At 32.4% G+C, this 20,146-nt stretch overlaps 5 protein-coding genes across 5 annotated transcripts; 4 read left to right on the top strand and 1 right to left on the bottom strand.

Annotated features, from left to right (window-relative positions):
- Window positions 1-2,441: 2,441 nt before the first annotated feature.
- Window positions 2,442-4,028, top strand: MONOS_1743 (uncharacterized protein; the record flags this gene model as incomplete). The annotated part of the gene is made up of 3 exons (XM_067870349.1): window positions 2,442-2,541; window positions 2,608-3,107; window positions 3,172-4,028. 3 exons carry the CDS (start codon window positions 2,442-2,444, stop codon window positions 3,937-3,939), a joined length of 1,368 nt encoding a protein of 455 aa, XP_067722743.1. The 3' UTR covers window positions 3,940-4,028.
- Window positions 4,029-5,443: 1,415 nt separating this feature from the next.
- MONOS_1742 (uncharacterized protein) lies at window positions 5,444-6,738 on the bottom strand (the record flags this gene model as incomplete). Its single annotated transcript, XM_067870338.1, has 5 exons — window positions 6,664-6,738; window positions 6,491-6,518; window positions 5,937-6,427; window positions 5,524-5,874; window positions 5,444-5,461 (listed from the first exon to the last, which is right to left on the bottom strand). Exons 1-5 carry the CDS (start codon window positions 6,682-6,684, stop codon window positions 5,444-5,446), a joined length of 909 nt encoding a protein of 302 aa, XP_067722744.1. The 5' UTR covers window positions 6,685-6,738.
- A 3,142-nt stretch (window positions 6,739-9,880) lies between these two features.
- On the top strand, window positions 9,881-10,966 carry MONOS_1741 (uncharacterized protein; the record flags this gene model as incomplete). Its single annotated transcript, XM_067870328.1, has 2 exons — window positions 9,881-10,102; window positions 10,676-10,966. 2 exons carry the CDS (start codon window positions 9,881-9,883, stop codon window positions 10,964-10,966), a joined length of 513 nt encoding a protein of 170 aa, XP_067722745.1.
- Window positions 10,967-12,508: 1,542 nt separating this feature from the next.
- On the top strand, window positions 12,509-12,865 carry MONOS_1740 (uncharacterized protein; the record flags this gene model as incomplete). The annotated part of the gene is made up of 1 exon (XM_067870317.1): window positions 12,509-12,865. One exon carries the CDS (start codon window positions 12,509-12,511, stop codon window positions 12,863-12,865), a length of 357 nt encoding a protein of 118 aa, XP_067722746.1.
- A 5,315-nt stretch (window positions 12,866-18,180) lies between these two features.
- On the top strand, window positions 18,181-18,870 carry MONOS_1739 (uncharacterized protein; the record flags this gene model as incomplete). The annotated part of the gene is made up of 1 exon (XM_067870305.1): window positions 18,181-18,870. The coding sequence occupies one exon, from the start codon at window positions 18,181-18,183 to the stop codon at window positions 18,868-18,870; it is 690 nt and encodes a 229-aa protein (XP_067722747.1).
- Between the last annotated feature and the right edge of the window lie 1,276 nt (window positions 18,871-20,146).

Genomic DNA, 20,146 nt, shown 5'->3' on the forward strand with positions numbered 1-20,146 from the left:
TTCATTTCATTTGCGACAAACATCTTCTTCTTCCACATTTCTGTCCAATTTGGGCAATTGATGCACTTCATCAAGCAAAACAGTTTGCACACGATAAGACAACACACAATCATCTTCAATGATTCTTCTTGTTTCTTCGAGGAAACAGGTTCATTTCTTTCATCTGAGCATCCTCAAAGATTGCAAGCGCAAAATCAACAGAACCAAGTTATGTATGAGTCATGATCAGTCAACAATCAGTGACAATATTTCAGACAGAATGGAACAAAACCCTGTCTCAGGAGCACACAAAATGGATGAGTTGTTGGATGTTGAATGTGCGATTGCTCATTTGGAAGAGAAAATACGAATTTGATGATGAGATTAACAATGCGGAATGCTTAAATTGAAGAAAAGATGAAAATGGGATGTTGAATGAATGGAGATGGTTGTTATGAATGAATCAAAGAGAAAGAGAAATTCTGAGATGAAGGCAAAACGAGCTGGGAGAGAGGAAGAAAAATTAGAGAATGTTTTGAATGAAGGAATTGATTCGAAAAAAATGTCATATTTGCACTTCATTCAGAAAGATCGTGATGAGCTTCAATATCAACATTTGCTTCCTCTTCTTTTTTGTCACTGTCTTCATCAAACAAAGCATAAGGATTATGATCAAAGTGTTTTCTTCTTTTTCTGAAATTTGGGGGAGCAATGTTATTCTTTCCAAAATCTTCAAATGGGATTTTATCATTCTGTTTGAAAGCAAACTTTGAAGAAGAAAGAAAAAAGACAAATGAAATCCTTTTCTGTTTCTTCTCCTTCATTCAAATAGGACATTGAAAACAGATGAAATTTATATTTCTTTTCTCCTTCTTCATCAACAACAATTGCTTTGAATGTTTCTTCTCCTTCTTTTTCTTCTTCTCCAACTTGTTTGAAGAATCCAATCAGGAAGGCAACAGAATCCTGATAACAAATCGACCAATTGGCTTCAAGAAATGCAAGTGAAGAAAGAAGAAGTGATGAGGAAGATTGTCTGGAAAGGAGAGGAAGAAAATGAAAGAAGTTGATGATGAGGAGAGATCCTTCATTGGATCACCATCAATACAAACAGAAATCAAGAAACACATCAAAAAAGATTTCTTTCTTTTGCTTCACCCAAAGCATGTTCAACTGTCTTTCAATCACCACTGAAGCAGCTGTTGTTGTTTATCGTGCCTTTTCAGCATGTTCAGCAACCACAAAGGAGGATGATGATTTGACAAGAGATGTTCTTTGCAGAGAAGCCAATGCAGAAGATGAAACATACTGAAAGTGTCAGATGAGAAATGAGTGAAAAGACAGGTATTTTTATTGATGACTGTTCTGTGAACTGATAAAAAGGAGAGATAAATGAGGAATTCAAAAGGGATGTCCATTCATTCTCATCAGCCACTGAAGTCCAATGACGAATTTTTATTTTGCTCCAAAAAAGAGAAAAGTGTGTGCAAAGGGAAGAATTCGGACAATGAATCCGAATTCCCTTCCACCCTCTTCATTCTTTTGGCTGAGCAGTAGAATCCTCCGATTCATTTCTTCTGGGTTTTTAATAAACAATTGAAGATGTTATTGGATTGTTGTGCTTCCTGAATGCTTCTCATTGCACAGCTGCCTTTGCGACATTTCTCATCTGATTGTCATTCAATCCAAGTCATATGGATTTCTGATTTCCCAAAGTGTTTAATGAAAACAAAAGAAAAATGTCTTCTTCATTAATTGAAGCTGTTCCACCAATCATTTGTCCTGCCATCCATGATGTTGGAGATGACCTTCAAGAATTTTCATTATTTGCTCATTTCACTTCAAAACCATTTTTCAATGTTCTTCTGCTGTTTTACTGATTTTCGAATTGAATCGACAATTCCTTTTTGATTTTTTGTCTTTTTTTTCCTATCAATTATCCGATGAATCATCTTGAATGAAAACTGAAAATTGAAAAACAAGAAAATAATTAAATAGAATTCATCAAGCATGCAATTGTTTGTTTTCATTATTTTCGATCTGAGCATTGTTTGAAAACAGTCGAAAAAGAATATTCTTTAATGAAATTTGATTGCTTCATTTCTTTTTCTTTTTTCTTAAAATCTCAATTTCTGTGTAATTGGCATACCCAATTTCATACCAATAAAAAACGAACTCAATTTTCAAAACAAAAAAGAAAATCAAAATCAATTTTTTCATCAAAATTTTTTGTTGGTTCGATCAAAAAGAAACAAAAGATTCTCATTTTTGGACTTATACAGCCAATCATTGAAGTTCCTTCGCAAAATCTTTAACACTTTTTTTTATATAACAAAAACAGTACAGTTTGCATTGCGATCATTTTAAGACTGCAAGATAATCAACGATGTTTGTATATGTGTTTTATTTTGTTATTTGCCCAGCTTTGCCCTTCTTTTTGAATATATTTTGCAACAAGCAAAATGAGTTTGACAAATGATGATATTTCTGAAGATGATATTTCTGAAGATGATTATTCTGAAGATGAAACTCTGACTACGGCCAGAACAGAACAGTTTTCAAGTTTGCCATTTTATTTGGATTGAACAATTTTGAATAAAATTTTTGTTTTTTGAATACCCTTTGCAGTATTGTTTTGTGAACTGGAGCGTTGCAGAGAAGATGAACAGAAACAGAAAATTGAAGAGTTGAATGGATTAATTGATGAAATGAATAAAGAAGAATTCAAATCAGTTTTCACAATAGAACTATTCAATAAAATACACCAAATGATTGAAAAAAATACATTATCATTGGAAAGTGCAATCTTGCTGTTGAAGCATGTTGGACGTTGCAAGGAATTGAAAAGCTTCTTTTGCTTTTCGTTTGATGATTCATTATTGAGCAAAAGAATGAAAGAGATGATGATTGATGAATATGAGAAGAAAAAGGATGAAAAGAATGAAAAGCATTTGACTGATCTTTGTGAATGTTATGCTTTGCTTGGTGAGGACGACATTCATGATGAATTGCTTTCAGTCATTATGCCTTGCCTTCTGAAAGCTGCCTCGAAGAAAGAAGAAAGTGATGAAGCCCAAAAAGAAAAGGAAAATGCTCTGTTAGCGCTGAGTCTGGTAAATGAATTTGAGGTTCTTGTTTATAATTTTTTTCAAAATCAAATTCACCAATTGATCTTTTATTCTTTTTGATTAGGATAAGGATTTTGAACAGTGTTTGATTGAAATCAAAGAAATAATTAAACGCCATCAGGAGCACCGGAACCTCACTTGGCTTGCTTATCAATCAACTTGGCAGTTTTTAATGGAAAGATTATATGATGATGCAGAACTTGAAGGAGTACTTGTGAATGAGCTGCATTTTGTGAGAGAGGCAGCAAGAGAGATTGAAGAGTTGTCCAAATGTGTGGATTGGAAGAAGAGAAAAGAAGGAGAGGAAAAAGAAGAAAAAAAAACGAAAGAAGAGATTATTTTGGTGAGATGGATCCGAACATTGGAAACTTTCTCGCGTTTATGCAAATTGAGAAACGAAGAACTTGCTGGGATTATCGGAATTATTGTTCGGTTATTTCGAGCAGCAAAATTTTTTTCTGAAGATTTGATTTATGAAATTGTTGAATGTTTAAGTAGTGCTACGGGAAACAGCGCAATTGAAATTGATGACTTGCTGAAAGAAGGAGCTATTGATGCTATGCTTGGGGAAGCAGTTGAATCAAATCTGAGAATTCCTCAGATTTTTTATTGGAAACTTCCATTCATAGAGCTTTGTGAAAGATTGAAGGGAAAGATGGAAAATGAGGAAGATGAAGCAAAACGAAAAGTGATGAAAAGAAAAGTGCTTGAAAGGATGGAAGAAGAGGGATATGAAGACAGCGTCTTCAAATTTTGTAATTGCATGCATCGAGGAATGAACAAATATTATTCTTTAATTGACGATCCTGATGATTATTTTTTGTATTGTTAATTTATTTGTTTCATTTTTCTGTTTCATTTTTTATTTAATGTATTTTCACTTCACTTGTATATCAGCAGAACTTTCATTAGGCCCAATTATATGAATCCACTTTTTTTAATTAGATTAAAGAAGGCATTTACAAATATACTCAATCTAAAAAAGAACGATGGTGAATAACTATGGGCAATTCATTTATGTGCAATCATTAGAAAATATTATCTTCAGGAAATGCTATTTATGTTTTTTTTAAGAAAATATCATTGGAATAATTTATAACCCATTTTATTTTTGATGTTTTTCTTTTTAACAAAAATGAGTTTTTCTGTAAGGCTGTGTTTTTGGTTCTGCAGACCAAGTATATTGAAAATATTCACAAACAAATAAAACATATTTTAGTACTTTTTGAATTTTGTTTTACTCTTTATTAACAAAAAATTTTTGAAATTTTTAGTATTTTATCTTTTCTTTTTTTCATAATTATGACAGATTTATAATGATGCTAAAATAGGCAAAATTTTGTCTAAAACTTTATTTCATTTTTCAATTTTTATTAATGAAAAAATTAAACCACAAAAAAGGAATAATAATATTATTATTCCTTTTCTATGCACAACTTCGATTGTTTTTGTTAAGTTTTTATTTCCATTGTTCAAAAAAAAGAAAAACAAGAGAATGTTTCATTGAGGGTGTGCGTGTTTGGTATCAGGGTTGGGGGAAAACACCAATGGTATTGTGAAAAATATCTGTTTGTTTTGAATGTCCAAACTAAGTTAGAGTGAAAGTCTGAATTGCCTAGACAACGTTTAGCTTACAACTTTGTTCTCTAATGTTATGAATAATTTGGAAAGCAAGAAATGAGCGGAAAAACGAAAAAGAAATCAAAAGACTGAAAGAGAAACATTCAAATTTGATGAACGAGCAAGTGAATTTTGATTTCTAAATGAAACCGCTAAGCGTTCAAGTCAATTGAAGAAATAGTTTTAAGAATGAAGGAAATAAAAAGAAGGTCAAAGAAGTTTTTTTTTTTTTTTTTTTTTTTTTGTTTGTTTCTTTCATTTCATCAAAATGAAATGGGATAAAACATATTATTTTTGAAAAGATCTTCAAATGCATGTTTGTTTTCTATTTGATGAAATGATGAAAAAAAGAAGAACAGTAATTTTATGTGAAAAAATTCAAAACAATATCTCAAACATTCACAAAATAATCAGAAATATCCTCCGATAATTCATAGTGGCCAAAAATTATCTTTTTCAGAAGATGAAATAATTCTTGATAACTTATGATGATATCCTCGTATCCTCCTTCTTCAAGCTTTTCAAAAACCTTTCTTTTCAATTCTTTTCTTTTTCCTTTTTCATCTTCATCATCCTCCTCTTTCAATCTTTCTGAAATATTCAAAAAGAAATCCAAATTATTACACATAACAATGTTTTGCAAAGTTGATTGCTTCATTTCCCCCAAAGAGATTCCAATAGCTCCGCTTTTCAAAAAGTTTTCAGTTTTCACATTTCTATTTTCTGCTGCATGTCTTAGTGTATATAGGCATCCATTTAGAATTTCTTTGTAATTGTCCCTTGATGCTCGAAATACCTGAACAATGCTCCCTAAAAACCCAACAAGTTCTTCGTTCCACAATGCGCACCATGTCAAGTAATTATCAATAACAAAAAGCCATCTCCAGATCACAAGCACTTCCTTTGCTTCATTTTCTCCTTTTCTCTTCCAGTCAATACATCTCATCAACTCTTCCAATTCCCTTCTTGCTTCTCTCGCAAAATGCAGCTCATTCGCAATCATAACTTCCAGATTTCTATCTTCGATAAATCTTTTAATTAAAAACTCCCAAGCAGACTGATAGGCAAGTTTTGTGAGATTTCTGTGTTTCTGCTGATGTTTGATGATTTCTGTTATCTCGTTCAAATACAGTTCTCGTTCGATAAACTAATAAGAAATAAAGGGGAAAAAAAGAAAACATAATAAAAATGAAAAAGAAGTGCCCATACATAAAATCCTAATTCGCACAAAGCCAGCAATGCTATTTCCACATCCTTTTGATTCTTCTCGCTTTCCTCTTTGACAGATGCAACTTTCAGCAGGCAAGTCACACATACGCAACGCATTTTCAAATTAATCCAATCATTCAGAAAAGCAAAACATTCGCAAAGATCAGTAAAAAGCTTTTTGTTCTTTTCTTCTATTTTCTTTTCTTCTTCGATTATCATCTGTTCGAATCTTCCTCTCAGCGAAGATCTGTCAAAGTATAGGTTCCATATATTTTTCATCACTTTGCAACATCCAATGTGTTTCGTCAGAACAATTGCACTTTCCAACGACAATGTCTTTTCTTCAATCATTTGGTGAATTTTATTGAACATCTGCTCTGTGATAACAGATCTGAATTCTTCTTCATTCATTTCATCAACTATTTCATTCATTTCTCCGATTTTCTTTCCTTGTTCATCTTCATCGCAATCTTCAATCCCAAAAAACAATTCTGTAATAAGAAAATAGTTTAATCAGAATAAGCCAGAATTCAAATGCAACAATGAATGCACACTATTGAACTTTTTTGTGCTGTCTGTCTCCTATGTACAGATGTTTTTTTTAAAATTGAATGAAGACAGCAATGCCATTTTGATATTCACAATGAAAGTTCATTTGATTGGATTGAAGAAAACGTATGAAAAATGAAAGCTCACAAAAGCCCTAAAAAAATAAATTCATTCAAACTATTCCATCTTTCGATAACATTTTCGACTTGAAATTTCAAAGAAATAAAACTGTTAATATATTGAAATCTTTTGTAATGGATTCCATGATCATCAGATTTGAAAAAACGGAATTATCCGTCCATAAAATGAGAATTCCGTGAGAGAACATTTCTTGTAGAACTAGGAATATTATTAAATGTGGAGGCAACAAGAAATGAAGCAATGCAATATTTTTGGAATTCTGTCTGATGATTGTTGGTAATTTGATGACCAAGGGGAATGCAACAATTTCATCAATTACGCAAAAAGACGTAATGTGTGCATTTTTTTATTGTTCTATATATTATGAAGATATTTCCATCTGTGTCCTCTCCAAAGTGCAGGAATGTGAGTTATTGTTGAAATGGCCTATTTCCTCTTTGGAGAGCAATGCGATGAGAACGGAGCTGATTATTATATAGCAATTTGGAAATAAATGAAGTTATGGAAGATATATGATTTTTATTTGGGGCAAGATGGAAAACAAATTCAACTGTTATTTTATTGAATGTTGATTTATGGATGGAATTCTGTGAAGGACAAAATCTGCACAAAATAATATAGTATTTTGGAATGCTAGGCAGGGGGAGCAGTTTGTGGTATTTTTTGGCAAAAAAAGTGAGTGGAAATATCGAGGGAAGGATATTTATTACTTAAAAAAGGCAAGAATTCAACGAAAAAAAGGAGAACCCCAAAATATCGGTTTTATTTATAAGGCTTTCCTGCTTCTCGGACTGCGCCAGGCAGACATGGAAAGCGAAGAATTTCTATTTATGATTCCGCTTTTGCTCCAAAGAAAATGAGAAACACCAACTACGAGGCATCCAATTATCGAACATTTGCTTGCAGTCGAACAACATTCAGTCCAACAGCTTTTGGATTTCATTCTTCGAAGGGACTGCCATTTTAAGCAAGCAAGGCGATTATCATTCGAAGTTTGCTTTCTTCGACGCCACAAGCAATTGCAGATAAATACAGAATATTTGTGATCAGCCTCTTCAAGCGCAGACAGCCAGAGATTTTATTGTTGTGTTCCATTTGCGTGGCATCGATGCGGAGTTGATTTGTGGGGATTTTGTTGCTTTGTTTTTTGTTTGATGAAGCGTTTGTAGAAGTTAGACAAGACGGTCATGTTTTCTCAGACGAACACTGAGAGTGGGCAATTTCTCTGAAGACTGTTTAATTTATTTATTTATTTCTGGTTGCAATGATGTTGGTTTGTGTTTATCTTGCGTTGCGGCTTTCAAACAAGAAATGGCTTTTTATAAAAAAAATGGAGAATTTCATCAGATTCTGCTTTCAATCGATCGTATTTTATGGAACTGGTTGAGTTCACTCTGCTCCTCAGAGGCTTGGCTGTCAGCAAGACGAATGAAGCGTCACACATTTGTCTTCTTTTCATGTTGCAGTAATTATTGAAGCAGTGACATTTTTTTATGAGAGGGTGCTTTCACAGCGCGTAATAGCTAATGCAATGAGACAGGGAATTCAATTGTTTGTCGGCTGGAGACATCAGATGTTGTTGTCAGGCAGCTAAATTAAAACAGTTCTATTTCTGAAACGTCTGATGGTTGATTGAAACATCATAGGCGATTCAGCTGTGAAGTCGAATGGAGACAACACAAGAAAAGCAAAAGACTGCTCCAATCAGAAGCAACTTAAGAGAGATATTTGTTGCATTGAAGGAACAATGGAAGAAGAAAATGAATGACAATGAAAGAAAGAGGAGGAGGAAGAAGAAGAAAAAGAAATAAAGAAGAAGATAATTATGATGAGTTCGAAGAAGAAGAAAAAGAAGAAGACGAAGAAGAAGAAGAAGAAGAAGAAGAAGAAGAAGAAGAAATAGAAGAGGAGGAGGAAGAGAAAGATAAAGAAGAAGAAAAGATTGTATATGTTGTCTTAATGAAGAAAGAAAAGAAATTGAAAGAGAAGGAGCAGAAATAAAAAGAAGAGAGTCGTTGATATTATTGGCAGAATTATCAATTGAAGAAAGAGAAAGAGAAGAAAGAGCCAACATATTCATCACACTTGAAACAACTCATTCTTCCCCCAAAAGAGACGAAACATTCTTCGAAGAAGGCAATTTCGATAAAGACATCGACTTCTTACCTCCAATTGCAGAAAAATCAATTTTAAACAAAAATTCATATGGAAACAATGGAAAACGCACAAAGAAACTCAAAGAAATTTCATTTTTAGTCTGCCTCTCTGATATTCCTGCTTTGCTTTCGGAGAAATTCAGAGAAATTTGAAACGTTTCTTCATAGAACATAAATGTTTTAGTGCCTTTTGGAGACGATCATTATCAACTATCTCATTTTTCTTCTTCTTCTTCTTCTTTTGATTGCTTTTTTGTTTGTATCTATGTTTGCATGTTTCTTTCTTTCTTTTTTATTTTTTCTCTTTTCTTCCTTTTCTTACTTTTCCTTCTTTTTGTTTTTTAAATTAATTTTTATTTCTATTTTATTTATTTTTTTAATGGAAAATCGAATTTATCAATCAATTTTCTTAACAGTATTCAAAAATAAAAAGAAAAAGAAAAAAAATCAAATAATTAAAGGAAAATTGCAGTTTCTTGACATGCTATTCAATACAAATAAACAAAAAGCATAAAAAAAAAATTGTTTGTCATTTCAACAAATAAACAAAATTTATGACTTTAATAGAATGAAACCAAGTTTTCAATAATTTTTTCAGCTGATACAGTTTCACAAAATCCTTGTTCTATATGCGATTCTCAGGAGCTACAGTAAACAGAGAATATGGTGTCGAGGCGATAAAAGCTGATGATCATAAATGATTCGATCTCGTCTTTTCTCTCTTAATTCTTCCAATGAATAATTCTTTGACTTCCTTCTCCATCCGCTGCTTCTTTTTCTTTCATTTCTGCCTGCTTCATCGAAATTCTCCTTTCGAAAATGCTGATGATGCTATCTTCTTTCACATCAAACACTTTGCTTGCCTCCGCCAGGCTAATCATCACGCTCTTCTCTATTGAAATCACCAATCGAACCATGAACAGAATCGCATCAGCACAGCATTATCAACTAAAACTGCTTGTGAAATGTTCCACCTGAAGGCTAAGATAAACTGTTCTGGCAATTAAGTGAGAGAGCGAATGAGTAGGATGATGAAGAGACGAGTATTTTGTTAGCGAGTCCCTTGTCGCTTCTGTGAAAGAGCCCTTGTTCGCCTTCATGGGAAACATCACTCAGAAAGACAACTCGGTTGTTGGACATGACAGAACAGAAGCATTCGGTGATTGGAATGTCGATTTGTTTATATTTCTCTACGAGAATACAGCTGACAATGAATACGTGGATGGTCATCTTGGTATCAAAGCAATGTATTGCTGGCTATCAAAGATGTCCTGCAAGAGGACACACGATGCGACGGGTCTTCTGAAGAAGGAGAAGAACGTTGGTAAATATTATTGAATGTGCAGACAAATAGTGAATTTATGTGCGAGTGACGGCAAAGTCGAAGAAAGTTGTGGAGATGGCACAAACACAAAAAATAAGAAATTGACTCAAAAACACTTTTGATGGATTAATCATCACATGTTTTTGGAAATTCAGGTGTTTCATTGAAATTCCTTTCAAAAATGAATTTTCCTCAAAATCGCTTTCCTTCATCGTTTTGTCTTCGATTGCTTGTTGAAAGCATTTGGCGTTGTGTGATCTGAAGAAGAACATCATTTCAAACATTCATTTCGTTCAAGAATTGCTTCGATAATATGCTCTTTTCATCTGAACCTCTTTCATCTTCCAAATAAAAAAGTCAGAGGAAATCTCCATTTTGAGTTGCGCGTTTTCTGATCGGATTTTTTCGACTCGAAATCACCTCTTTTGTTATTTAATTTTGCTGCATGTTGTAATAGAATGAATATACGTTTTGTGCTTCCAAAAAGATAATAAAAGATGATGCCTGGCCCTGAATTTGACGGGAGCCGAATGAAACAAGTGTGAAAACATTTGTTGTTTCTAATCAAGGAAGAAGAAGAAGGTGAAGAAGAAGGTGAAGAAGAAGGTGAAGAAGAAGGTGAAGAAGAAGAAGAAGGAGAAGAAGAAGGTGAAGAAGAAGGTGAAGAAGAAGAAGAAGGAGAAGAAGAAGGAGAAGGAGAAGGAGAAGGAGAAGAAGAAGAAGATGATGATGATGATGATGATGATGATGAAGCTTGTGCTGAATGTTCAGAATGCAACACAATAACAGCACTCACAAACCAAATTCTTGCAGCAACAGAATTGAAGAAAGAAAGAAAGAAAGAAAGAAAGAGAAGCTGAAAGAGAAATGGAATGAAATGAGTTGGATGGAGCTCTTCTGGAGTAAGTTGAACGACAAATGTGGACAAGACTCATTTGAAGAAAATGAAGAAATGATGAATCGATTCGAATTTCATAACAGCCAACAGCAGCAACAGACAGCAGTTTTATTGTGTATTGCAACATGAGAATATGATGGCTATTCTAACAACAAATTCTCAAATACGAAGAAGGCGTTCTTTCCATCAGTCAAATTTAAAAAATCTCGTCAATGAAGAGATTGGAGGAGGAGAAGAAGAAACCATATAATCCGCAAAAATGCAACTTGAAATGGATTGTCACCAGGAATGACGCTCAACATAAAAAATGCTGTTCATTGGAATAGAAATAAAAAGACAAATAATAAAAATAATTGGCTTTAGGTTGATAATAAAAATTCCTCAAAAGAACACACCTTTCCTTTCTATCGCAAATGCAGAGGATTGTTCAACCACTGATGCTGCCAATCTCCTTTTCCATTGTTTCCCATTGTTCCTTTCTCCATCATCCTTTTTTCCCACATAAATGTCCTGCTTTTGATATTTCCATCCACTTTTATATCGAATAAAATCTTTTCATTCCAAGTGCTGTACAAATGTTTTCATTCTTTTTTTTCCTCTCAACAAAATGCTTTGAAATCAAATTTGTTTTCATCCACTATTCCATTTGAAAACAAATTATATGTAATTCAAATCTGCTGATTGTGTATCGGAATCCAGCACTCTTCTCATGTTTAGCTCAGAAAAACAAAGGAATGGCCATTTATATAATTAATCAGATTCTTGGACTCTGAAAAGATGATTTCAAAAAGCATCTTCTCAACAAACAAGAACGATAAAAAAACGCATACATGCGAATATTTCGATTTTTAAAAAATTGTTGAATCTCCTTCAATGATGCTTTTCATAAAATTGTCTTGCCCAATTCCATCGCGGATGCCTCGCGTTGCTGTCTCGTGCAACCTCTCAAAATAATATCGCCCATTCTGCAGAAAATATTTGCTAACCGTCTCTCATTTTGGCAAGGAATATTTTTATTCTTTCAAATCTGATGATCTGAATATCCATTACTGCAAACACGAAAATAGATTTATCGTTTTTTCTTTCTTTGTTTGTTTGAAACGACTTGTCAAAAAAACACTAACAACGCAGAATGGTATAACAACTTATGCTTTCATGATTATTTCGAGCTTTTGTTTTGCACCTATTTCTTCTTTCCAATGGTATTTGATTTCAAATCAAATGACGAATTTTCGTTGTTTTCTGTCTGCAATGTGCTTTCAAAAATGCAGTCAACGAGTAGAATCAAAAGGTTTAATGGTTTGTGCTCATTATTGTATTTAAATTCATGAAAATTGATTTCTTTTTTCTTTTTTTTATATCAGAATTGCTTTGTGAACTTGAACATTGCAGTGAAGATGAACAAAGAAAGAAAATCGGAGAAATGAATGAAATAGTTGATAGGATGAATGAAGAAGAACATAAATCTGTTTTCACAACAAGAATGTTCGACAAAATATACAAAATGATTGAAGAAAAGAAAATGACAATGGAAAATGCAATTTTGCTGCTGAAGTGCATTGGATACTGCAAAGAGTTGAAAAACATGTGGAGTAGTGGTTTTAATGATTCTGAAATAAGAAGAAGATTTGAGAAGATGATTTATGAAGAAGAAAAGAAAAAAGAAGAAAAGAACAAAGGGCTTTTGATTGATCTTTGCGAATGCTATCTTTTATTGAACTCCTCGGATTCTCAGGAATTGCTTACAACTTGCGTGCCTTGCCTTCTGAAAGCTGCATCGGTCAAAGAGGAAAGCGAGGAAGTTCAAACAGAAGTGGAAATGGCTTTGCTAGCTTTGAGCGGAATGGGACATTGTGTATGAACATTGTTATTTCTTTTTTGATATTATTGCTATTTTCTAATTTTTAATTAGTTTTTAAGGCAAGAACTATATTTGAAGGAAATTACAGAAATCATCAAACATCAGCAGAAACACAGAAATCTTACGCATCTGGCCTATCAATCTGCTTGGCAATTTTTAATATACAGATTCTTCAATGATTACAGCTTGGAAGATAGTATTGTGAATGAGCTGCATTTAGCGGGAGAAGCAGCAAGAGAACTGGAAGTGCTAACAAGAAACGTGAATTGGAAGAAGAAAGAAGGAGAGGAAATGAACAAAGAAGAAGCGAAAGAAGAATTTGCTTTAACGAAATGGGTCGAAACAATCGTGATTTATTTTCAAAGTTGTCTATTGAAGAATGAAGAACTTGTTGGCCTTTTCAGCAGCATTTCTTATGTATATCGAGCAGCGAAGGATAATTACAGCGTTATTAGCTATTGGTGCATTTATTCCTTGAGAAATGCAGCAAATTTGAGATTTGTGAAAGTTTATGACTTGTTGAAAAGCGGTGCTATTGATGTTGTTTTGGAAGAGATCCAGAGACAAACATTGAATGAAGGCAGGACAAATGAATGCTTTCAATTCTTAATGAATGTTTCAAGGAAATTGAAAGAAAAGACGGATAACAAAATGGAAGAAGTTATAAGAAAGGCAACGAAAAGGAAGGTTTTTGTTAAGATGGAAGAAGAAGGATACGAAGATATCATCACCAGCTTTCATAAAACTTTAGAGTTTTTGAAAAGAAATTATGATCATTTCTTTCCGAAAAAAATTTCAGATTATTTTGTGAATGTTTGAGAAAATGAAACTCACTTTGTTAACAAATATTTTTATTTATTTTTTATTTGATTGATTAATTACCCAACAAAACTTTGACGGTTTTTTGTTAAAAAACAAAAATATTTTTTTCTGTATTATCTGCTTCTGACCGTTCAGTTAATCTTTGAAGAAATGAGATTCTTCACATTTTGATATTCAATGTGCTTGTTTTTTCTTTTTTGAATATTCCATTAATCCGCAAACAACCGTTTGCAGCCTTTTTCAATTGAAAATTTTTGTTGAATTGCGTGATAAATTATCATCTTAGATGAGAATGTTTGAGAAAAAGAGAGTCATATTTATTTTTTAACTCAAAAATTGATGCTTTTGTATTTGTATTTGTAACTCCAAATTTATTCATATTTCTTTTTATTCATTTCTCAAAATGTTTGTTTTTTTTATCATTTAGAAAAAATGAAAATAATCAATTTAGCATTTATCTTAATTTTTTTATTTTTGTCTCGCTTCATTTTGATGAAATGAAGTGAAAAAGAGAGAGAGAATTAAAATGCCTTCCATTTTCTTCTTTTTCAAATGGTTTGTTTGTTCATCAAGTTTCATGAGACAATAAATCGTGAGTCCTTTTTCATCCATCAACTTGAAAAGTCTCTTCTTCGCTCTTTCTTCTCATCCGTCTGTGCAACTGTCTTTTGAAAAATACATCATTTGCTGATTTTGAATGAACAAGAGTGAAGATGAAAATAGGAAATGAAGTTGTTGAAAATTTTTTTTTAAATAATTATCATCAACGTCCGAAGAAAAAATTTTTTTTTTTTTTTTTTTTTTTTTTTTTTTTTTTTTTTTTTCATTTGTCCTATCCAGAGTCACTTCTCAGCAGATATTATCCACAAATAATTTCAAAAATACTTTTGTTAAAATAATGATGACATTTCGAACAACTCAAAAGCAGAACATGTTTTGATTGAATTTGTCAAATTTTAACTCGTGTCTTTTTTCACAGAAGGCAAAGAATGAAATCAGAAAATACCGTTTAAAACTTTGTGACAAAATAAGAAAAAGATGAACAGACATTATTTTTGGGCAAGTTCCAAGAATATGGACCATCGAAAATAATATCTTCACACTTATTGAACATCAAAAAATATTATTATAATTAATTATAAATTAGTTTTATCTGTCGAAAATATTTCGTACAAAACATTGTTTTTCATTGTTTGATCTATCCCATATTTATATTTTTCTTATTCTGAAAACAAAAACTAACTTGCAAGCGGGATACGCTGCGAAGACGCTTATCAATCTTATTTGAGTGGTTCCATATATTATTGTCTTTTGCTTACTGTTGATATTATGTATTGTTTTTTGCAAAATAATTGAGAATTTTGATATTTGTATTCTGTTTGCTTTTTTTATTGATACATATTGCAAGTACTTTTTTTGTACATGTTATTTGTGAATATTGTCATTCATATGATTCAATATGGGTAACAACAAAAGAGAATTCATAGTTTTGAACTTCTTTTTTCTTTATTTCATTTCTCGACAAATAATAAATATATTTTGTTCTTTTTAAACTTGACAAATCTCTTCACATGCATTTATCACTTTTTTTATTAATTATTATCATTATTTGTATATTGAATGAAGAATTTTACAGGTTGCATTAAAGAATATTTTTTGTTTCATTTTCCGTTTCTCAAATATTTTTCGTAATTTCTTCCATTAGTAAGGTCCAATCTTTCATTGATTTTTTTCACCTAAAAATGTTTCAATTGTTTTGGAGCGTGAAAATTGCTTTATAATCAATATGAAAAACACTTCAATTTTTGAATAACACATTTTCTTCTTCTTCATTAATATCTTTGTTTTTATTCTCTGTTTTCATCTCCACTTTCCTTCACAACTTTCCTGGAGAAATTTCCTTCAAAAATATCTCGAGTTCATTTGGATTTTTTTCTGATAATGAATTCAACAATTATTACCAATTCATCTATTTTTTTCTATTGCTTTTTTCATATTGCAACCAATGAATTTGAATCAATTAATTCAGTGAATAATAATAAAGAAAATGTTTATTTCAATATTCTTGAACACCGTATATTCCTTTTTCTTCCTTTTGCGTGTTTTTCATTTCCATTTTGCTTGATCTCGCTTCTGTTAAAAAAGTAACATGTGACATTGTTATTGTTTAGTAATTCTTACAAACTATATCTAACACTAAATCTCAATTTCTTCATTTGTTCCAGTCCTTTTTTCAAGAGATGTATTTGCTCATTCTTCCACCATTCATATATTTCTTTGTTGAACTCACATGTTGAAATCTCTTCTCAATCTCCTATCCAAAAGATCGCCTTTGGAAACAGAATATTTTGGATCAGCAACTCGCTTTTGGCAATGTTATACAGGCTGTCTTCCTCATCTTTCATCTTTATTTCCTTTTACTGTTGAAAGGACAAGCATGTTTCTTTTTCAGCTGTCACACCTTGAAAACGGTTCTCTTCTTCCAGCATCAAAAGTCGAGGATTTTCCTTTGCTGTGAACACTCCATTCAAGGACCTTATTTCCCTTTCCTCCTCTGATATGTTTTCCCTTGAAAAAGATAGTGATCCCTCCAACAAAGAAATTCATTCTGAAACTTCCTTCCTGTTTGTTGGACGATTTTTCCACATCTTTCATAATTTGAAAAGCTGGAAACCTCATCCTAACTATTCCTTGTAACTCTTATCCTCTTTCCTTCTTCCTCTATCCGATCAGCGATTCCTAATTTGCTTTTATCCATCTTTTCTGTAGTCCTTTTATATCCTCAAACTCAATTAAGCTGTTTGCTGTGCTTTTCCTGTTTGTATTTAGTCTGTAACCCACAATGTGCGATATGTGCTCCTGTCTTTCACCAGCATTCAAACACAGCTGTTGTTCTCGCAACATGATGTGATAAAAATATATTTTCATTTCAATCTTAATATTTAAACATCCCTCGTTCTTCCATCCCTAATAAAAAAATCCTATTCAGCTTTCTTTTCATCCCTTCCAACAAATGGCTCCTCCTCAAAGACCATCACATCAAACTCTTCCCTGATTCCTATCCTTTTCCCAATTGCTGTTCGTATCTTCACGCACCATTCTTCCTTTTGCTCCACATCTTTCCTGAGATTTCTTCAATGCTTTTCTGGATTTCAGCAATGTGCAACATTGTCTAACATTTAAGATATTGATATTCGAGTATTTGAATATTATATGAAATACAAATAAACATTTAACATCGTTATAGCCGGTATTTTCAATTGTTAAAGTCAACTATTGACTTTGAAATTTGTTCGAAACAGTAATTCAAAACATATTACAATCACAAAGAATGACATGGATTAAACGAAAAGTACACTGGTATTAAAATAATTTCGCAAAGATATTCAAAAAAGAAAAAAGATAGAAAACTTAATTTGTAACAAATTTCATCAGATCTTGAAAATTCAAAAACATAAAGTTAGCAGTCAGTGAAAGACAATAATATATGGAACCACTCAAATAAGATTGATAAGCGTCTTCGCAGCGTATCCCGCTTGCAAGTTAGTTTTTGTTTTCAGAATAAGAAAAATATAAATATGGGATAGATCAAACAATGAAAAACAATGTTTTGTACGAAATATTTTCGACAGATAAAACTAATTTATAATTAATTATAATAATATTTTCTAATGTTCAATGATTGTGAAGATATTATTTTCGATGGTCCATATTCTTGGAACTTGCCTTTTTTTGGTTTTCCTTTCCGATATTTTCTTCTTCTCAGTAACATTTCATCTGCTTGAACGGTGTAATTATTTCCTCCAATTCTTCTGTTTTTTCCTTTAATCATTTCGTGTGCTGCCTTGCGAAAAAGATTCAAAAGGATGCAAATAGTGTTGCAGCTGGCTCCAGTCAAAAAAGATGTGCGCATCACATCAACATTAATCCACCATAACAGCATGATTTTCATATAAGTGGAAATCTATAATTTCGAATTCGAAAAAATTGATTTGTGTCTGATTGAATGGAATCGACATTTGCACTTGCATTAGACGATATTTTTCGCACAATAAATGATTCTTGGTGTCTTTTTGCATTTTGTGCACATGTTTGCTGATGGTAATAATCTGAGCAATAACAACAATTCAATTGTTTTCCGTTCGTTTGAAAAGGATTTCATCAGCGTAGAAATATCTTTTTTTGAATCACGAAAAATTGGCATATCACTAAAATCAAACGGTTTTTGACAAAATCCTTACAAATAACGAATAAACAAAAATAACAAACCTGTTAAAAACAAGAAAATGTTATGGGATAGATCAAAAGAAAAATGGAAAGTTGAAAAAACTCTTTTTCGACAAAAATTACTTGTTTTAAATTAATTAATATAACTTCTTCTTTCGTTTAAAACATACAAAATATTTTTTGTCGATGGTCCATATACTTGTAACTTGCCAAACTGAAAAGCATTCAACTTTGTCTGCTCTCGTTGCGGTGGAGTTTCAAAGGTTATGGTTACAAACTTTGCAAGATTGTCACCCACAGCTCACACACCAACTAATTCTTTCTTCAAAACAAACACTGCTCAAGCGATGGCCCCGGTTCTGACAGTACACCAACCATTCCCACAAACAGGATCTCAAATACAACCTTGGAGTGCACAAATAGCTCAAGGATCTGCTTTCGTTAACATTCAGACGTTGAGCCAATCTGCAATTGACATATCTCCTGTTCAACATAACATCATCGTGCCAACTCAACAACCTCAGATCTTTAATCTTCAGCCTTCCTTTCAGTATTTTCAAAGCCTGCAATCTTCAAACTCAATTGGATTATTGCTGGCGCAACCACAAACTTTCAATTCCCCACAACTATCTTTGCAGACAAATTGTTCCATTCCAACACAACAGCTTCCCTCTCTCACAGAACAGAGCATTGACATGGACATCGAAGAGTCGCAATCATCGCAGACCGTTGGAGAGGAGAAGGATATCAATAAGGAAAATGAAGAAGTCAAGGAAGTTGAAGATAAACTGCACAACAAGGAAAATATTTGCATGGATCAGGAAGAGGATTCGAAGCGATTATGTTCCCATGCAACTGTCAAGAAATTAAGAAATATTTGCACACGAACAGAGAGAGTAGAAACAAGAGCCTATGCAATATTAATGGAAGAGGAGACACAAAACATGCCCAATTAGTGATATCCCGAATAGAAAGAGGAGTTGTATTTTCATTTGTTCTCGAGAATTAAGAAGCTAAAGCTTTTTAATACGTTCGAGAACTAATTAATATACAACTCCTCTTTTCCCTCCACAAAGCGAAGCTTTTCCCACCCATGGAACTTACAGTTTATAAAACTTTTTCTTGTATATTGAAAGTCATCGTGTTTTGTCGCTATAAATGAATGATATAACTCCTCAGTGCAAACTTGCACAGCCTTTTATTGGACGCAAACTTTTTAATTCTTTTTAACTTTTTCATCACATCAGCAAACACCACAAATTTCATGTCACATTGATCGGCTGAGCTTATAAAACGGAGCTCTATCCCAAATAGAAAGAGGAGTTGAATATTAATTAGTTCTCTAACGAAATAAAATTCCTTTCAAAAACGATCGCAAAGTATACGAAAGTTCATTTTCTTCAGATTTTTCCGAGGAAATGTTTGAGATGCAAATGAATGAAGATTTGAGGAGGAGGAGAGCTGGGAGAATCGGGTTGGAGGAGGAAGAGGAGAAGAAAAAGAAGGCATTTGCGATATGAAAGATGGTGTTGCGGAGTGCAATGTTAAATGCTGTGATGAAATGATATGAAATTGAAATTGAGTGTCAATGGAAGATAGCTGTGTTGAAGCGGGCGGAAGCAAAGGAACTGGTGAAATGGAAAAGGAGGAAGAAGAAGAAGATGAATAGAATAATTCTTATTCATGAGTTATTTTTCTTCGAGCATTTAAAAAAACAACGTTAAAATTATCACTATTTGTCAAATACACATCGGCAGCAAAGATATCCCAAAAAACTTCATTCCATATTATTGTATTTTATTAAAAACAACAATCCCTTTTATTCCTTTCATATTTCTTCTCCAGTTTTTTCAGAAATTTCTCATTTGTTTTCAAAACACAATATATATATTGTTATAATGGTAATTAAAAAAAAGCAGCTGAAACAAAAAGTTTTTGTTGAGATAAGTTGGATATATTCATGTGAAGCAATGTTTGGGAAGAAACAATCATTTCAATTTTTTCGACAAATGAAAAATTTCTCGACCGACAAATTGAACTCAAAAAATGTGTGTCGCAGAGGTATAAATTTATATTATAAAATTTATGCTTTATCAAAAAGTTTTTCGATTTTTAGAAATTTTCTATCAGATAAAATTCAATATTTCTGATGAAACTTTTCAAGCGATTTTATTTGTATATTGCAATTTGGGGAGGATTGTTTTTATACGCAACATTTAGCTTTTTTTAAAA

Source organism: Monocercomonoides exilis (genome assembly GCF_001643675.1).
Source record: "Monocercomonoides exilis strain PA203 chromosome Unknown scaffold40-978991, whole genome shotgun sequence".
In the NCBI taxonomy this organism is placed as follows: Eukaryota; Preaxostyla; order Oxymonadida; family Polymastigidae; genus Monocercomonoides; species Monocercomonoides exilis.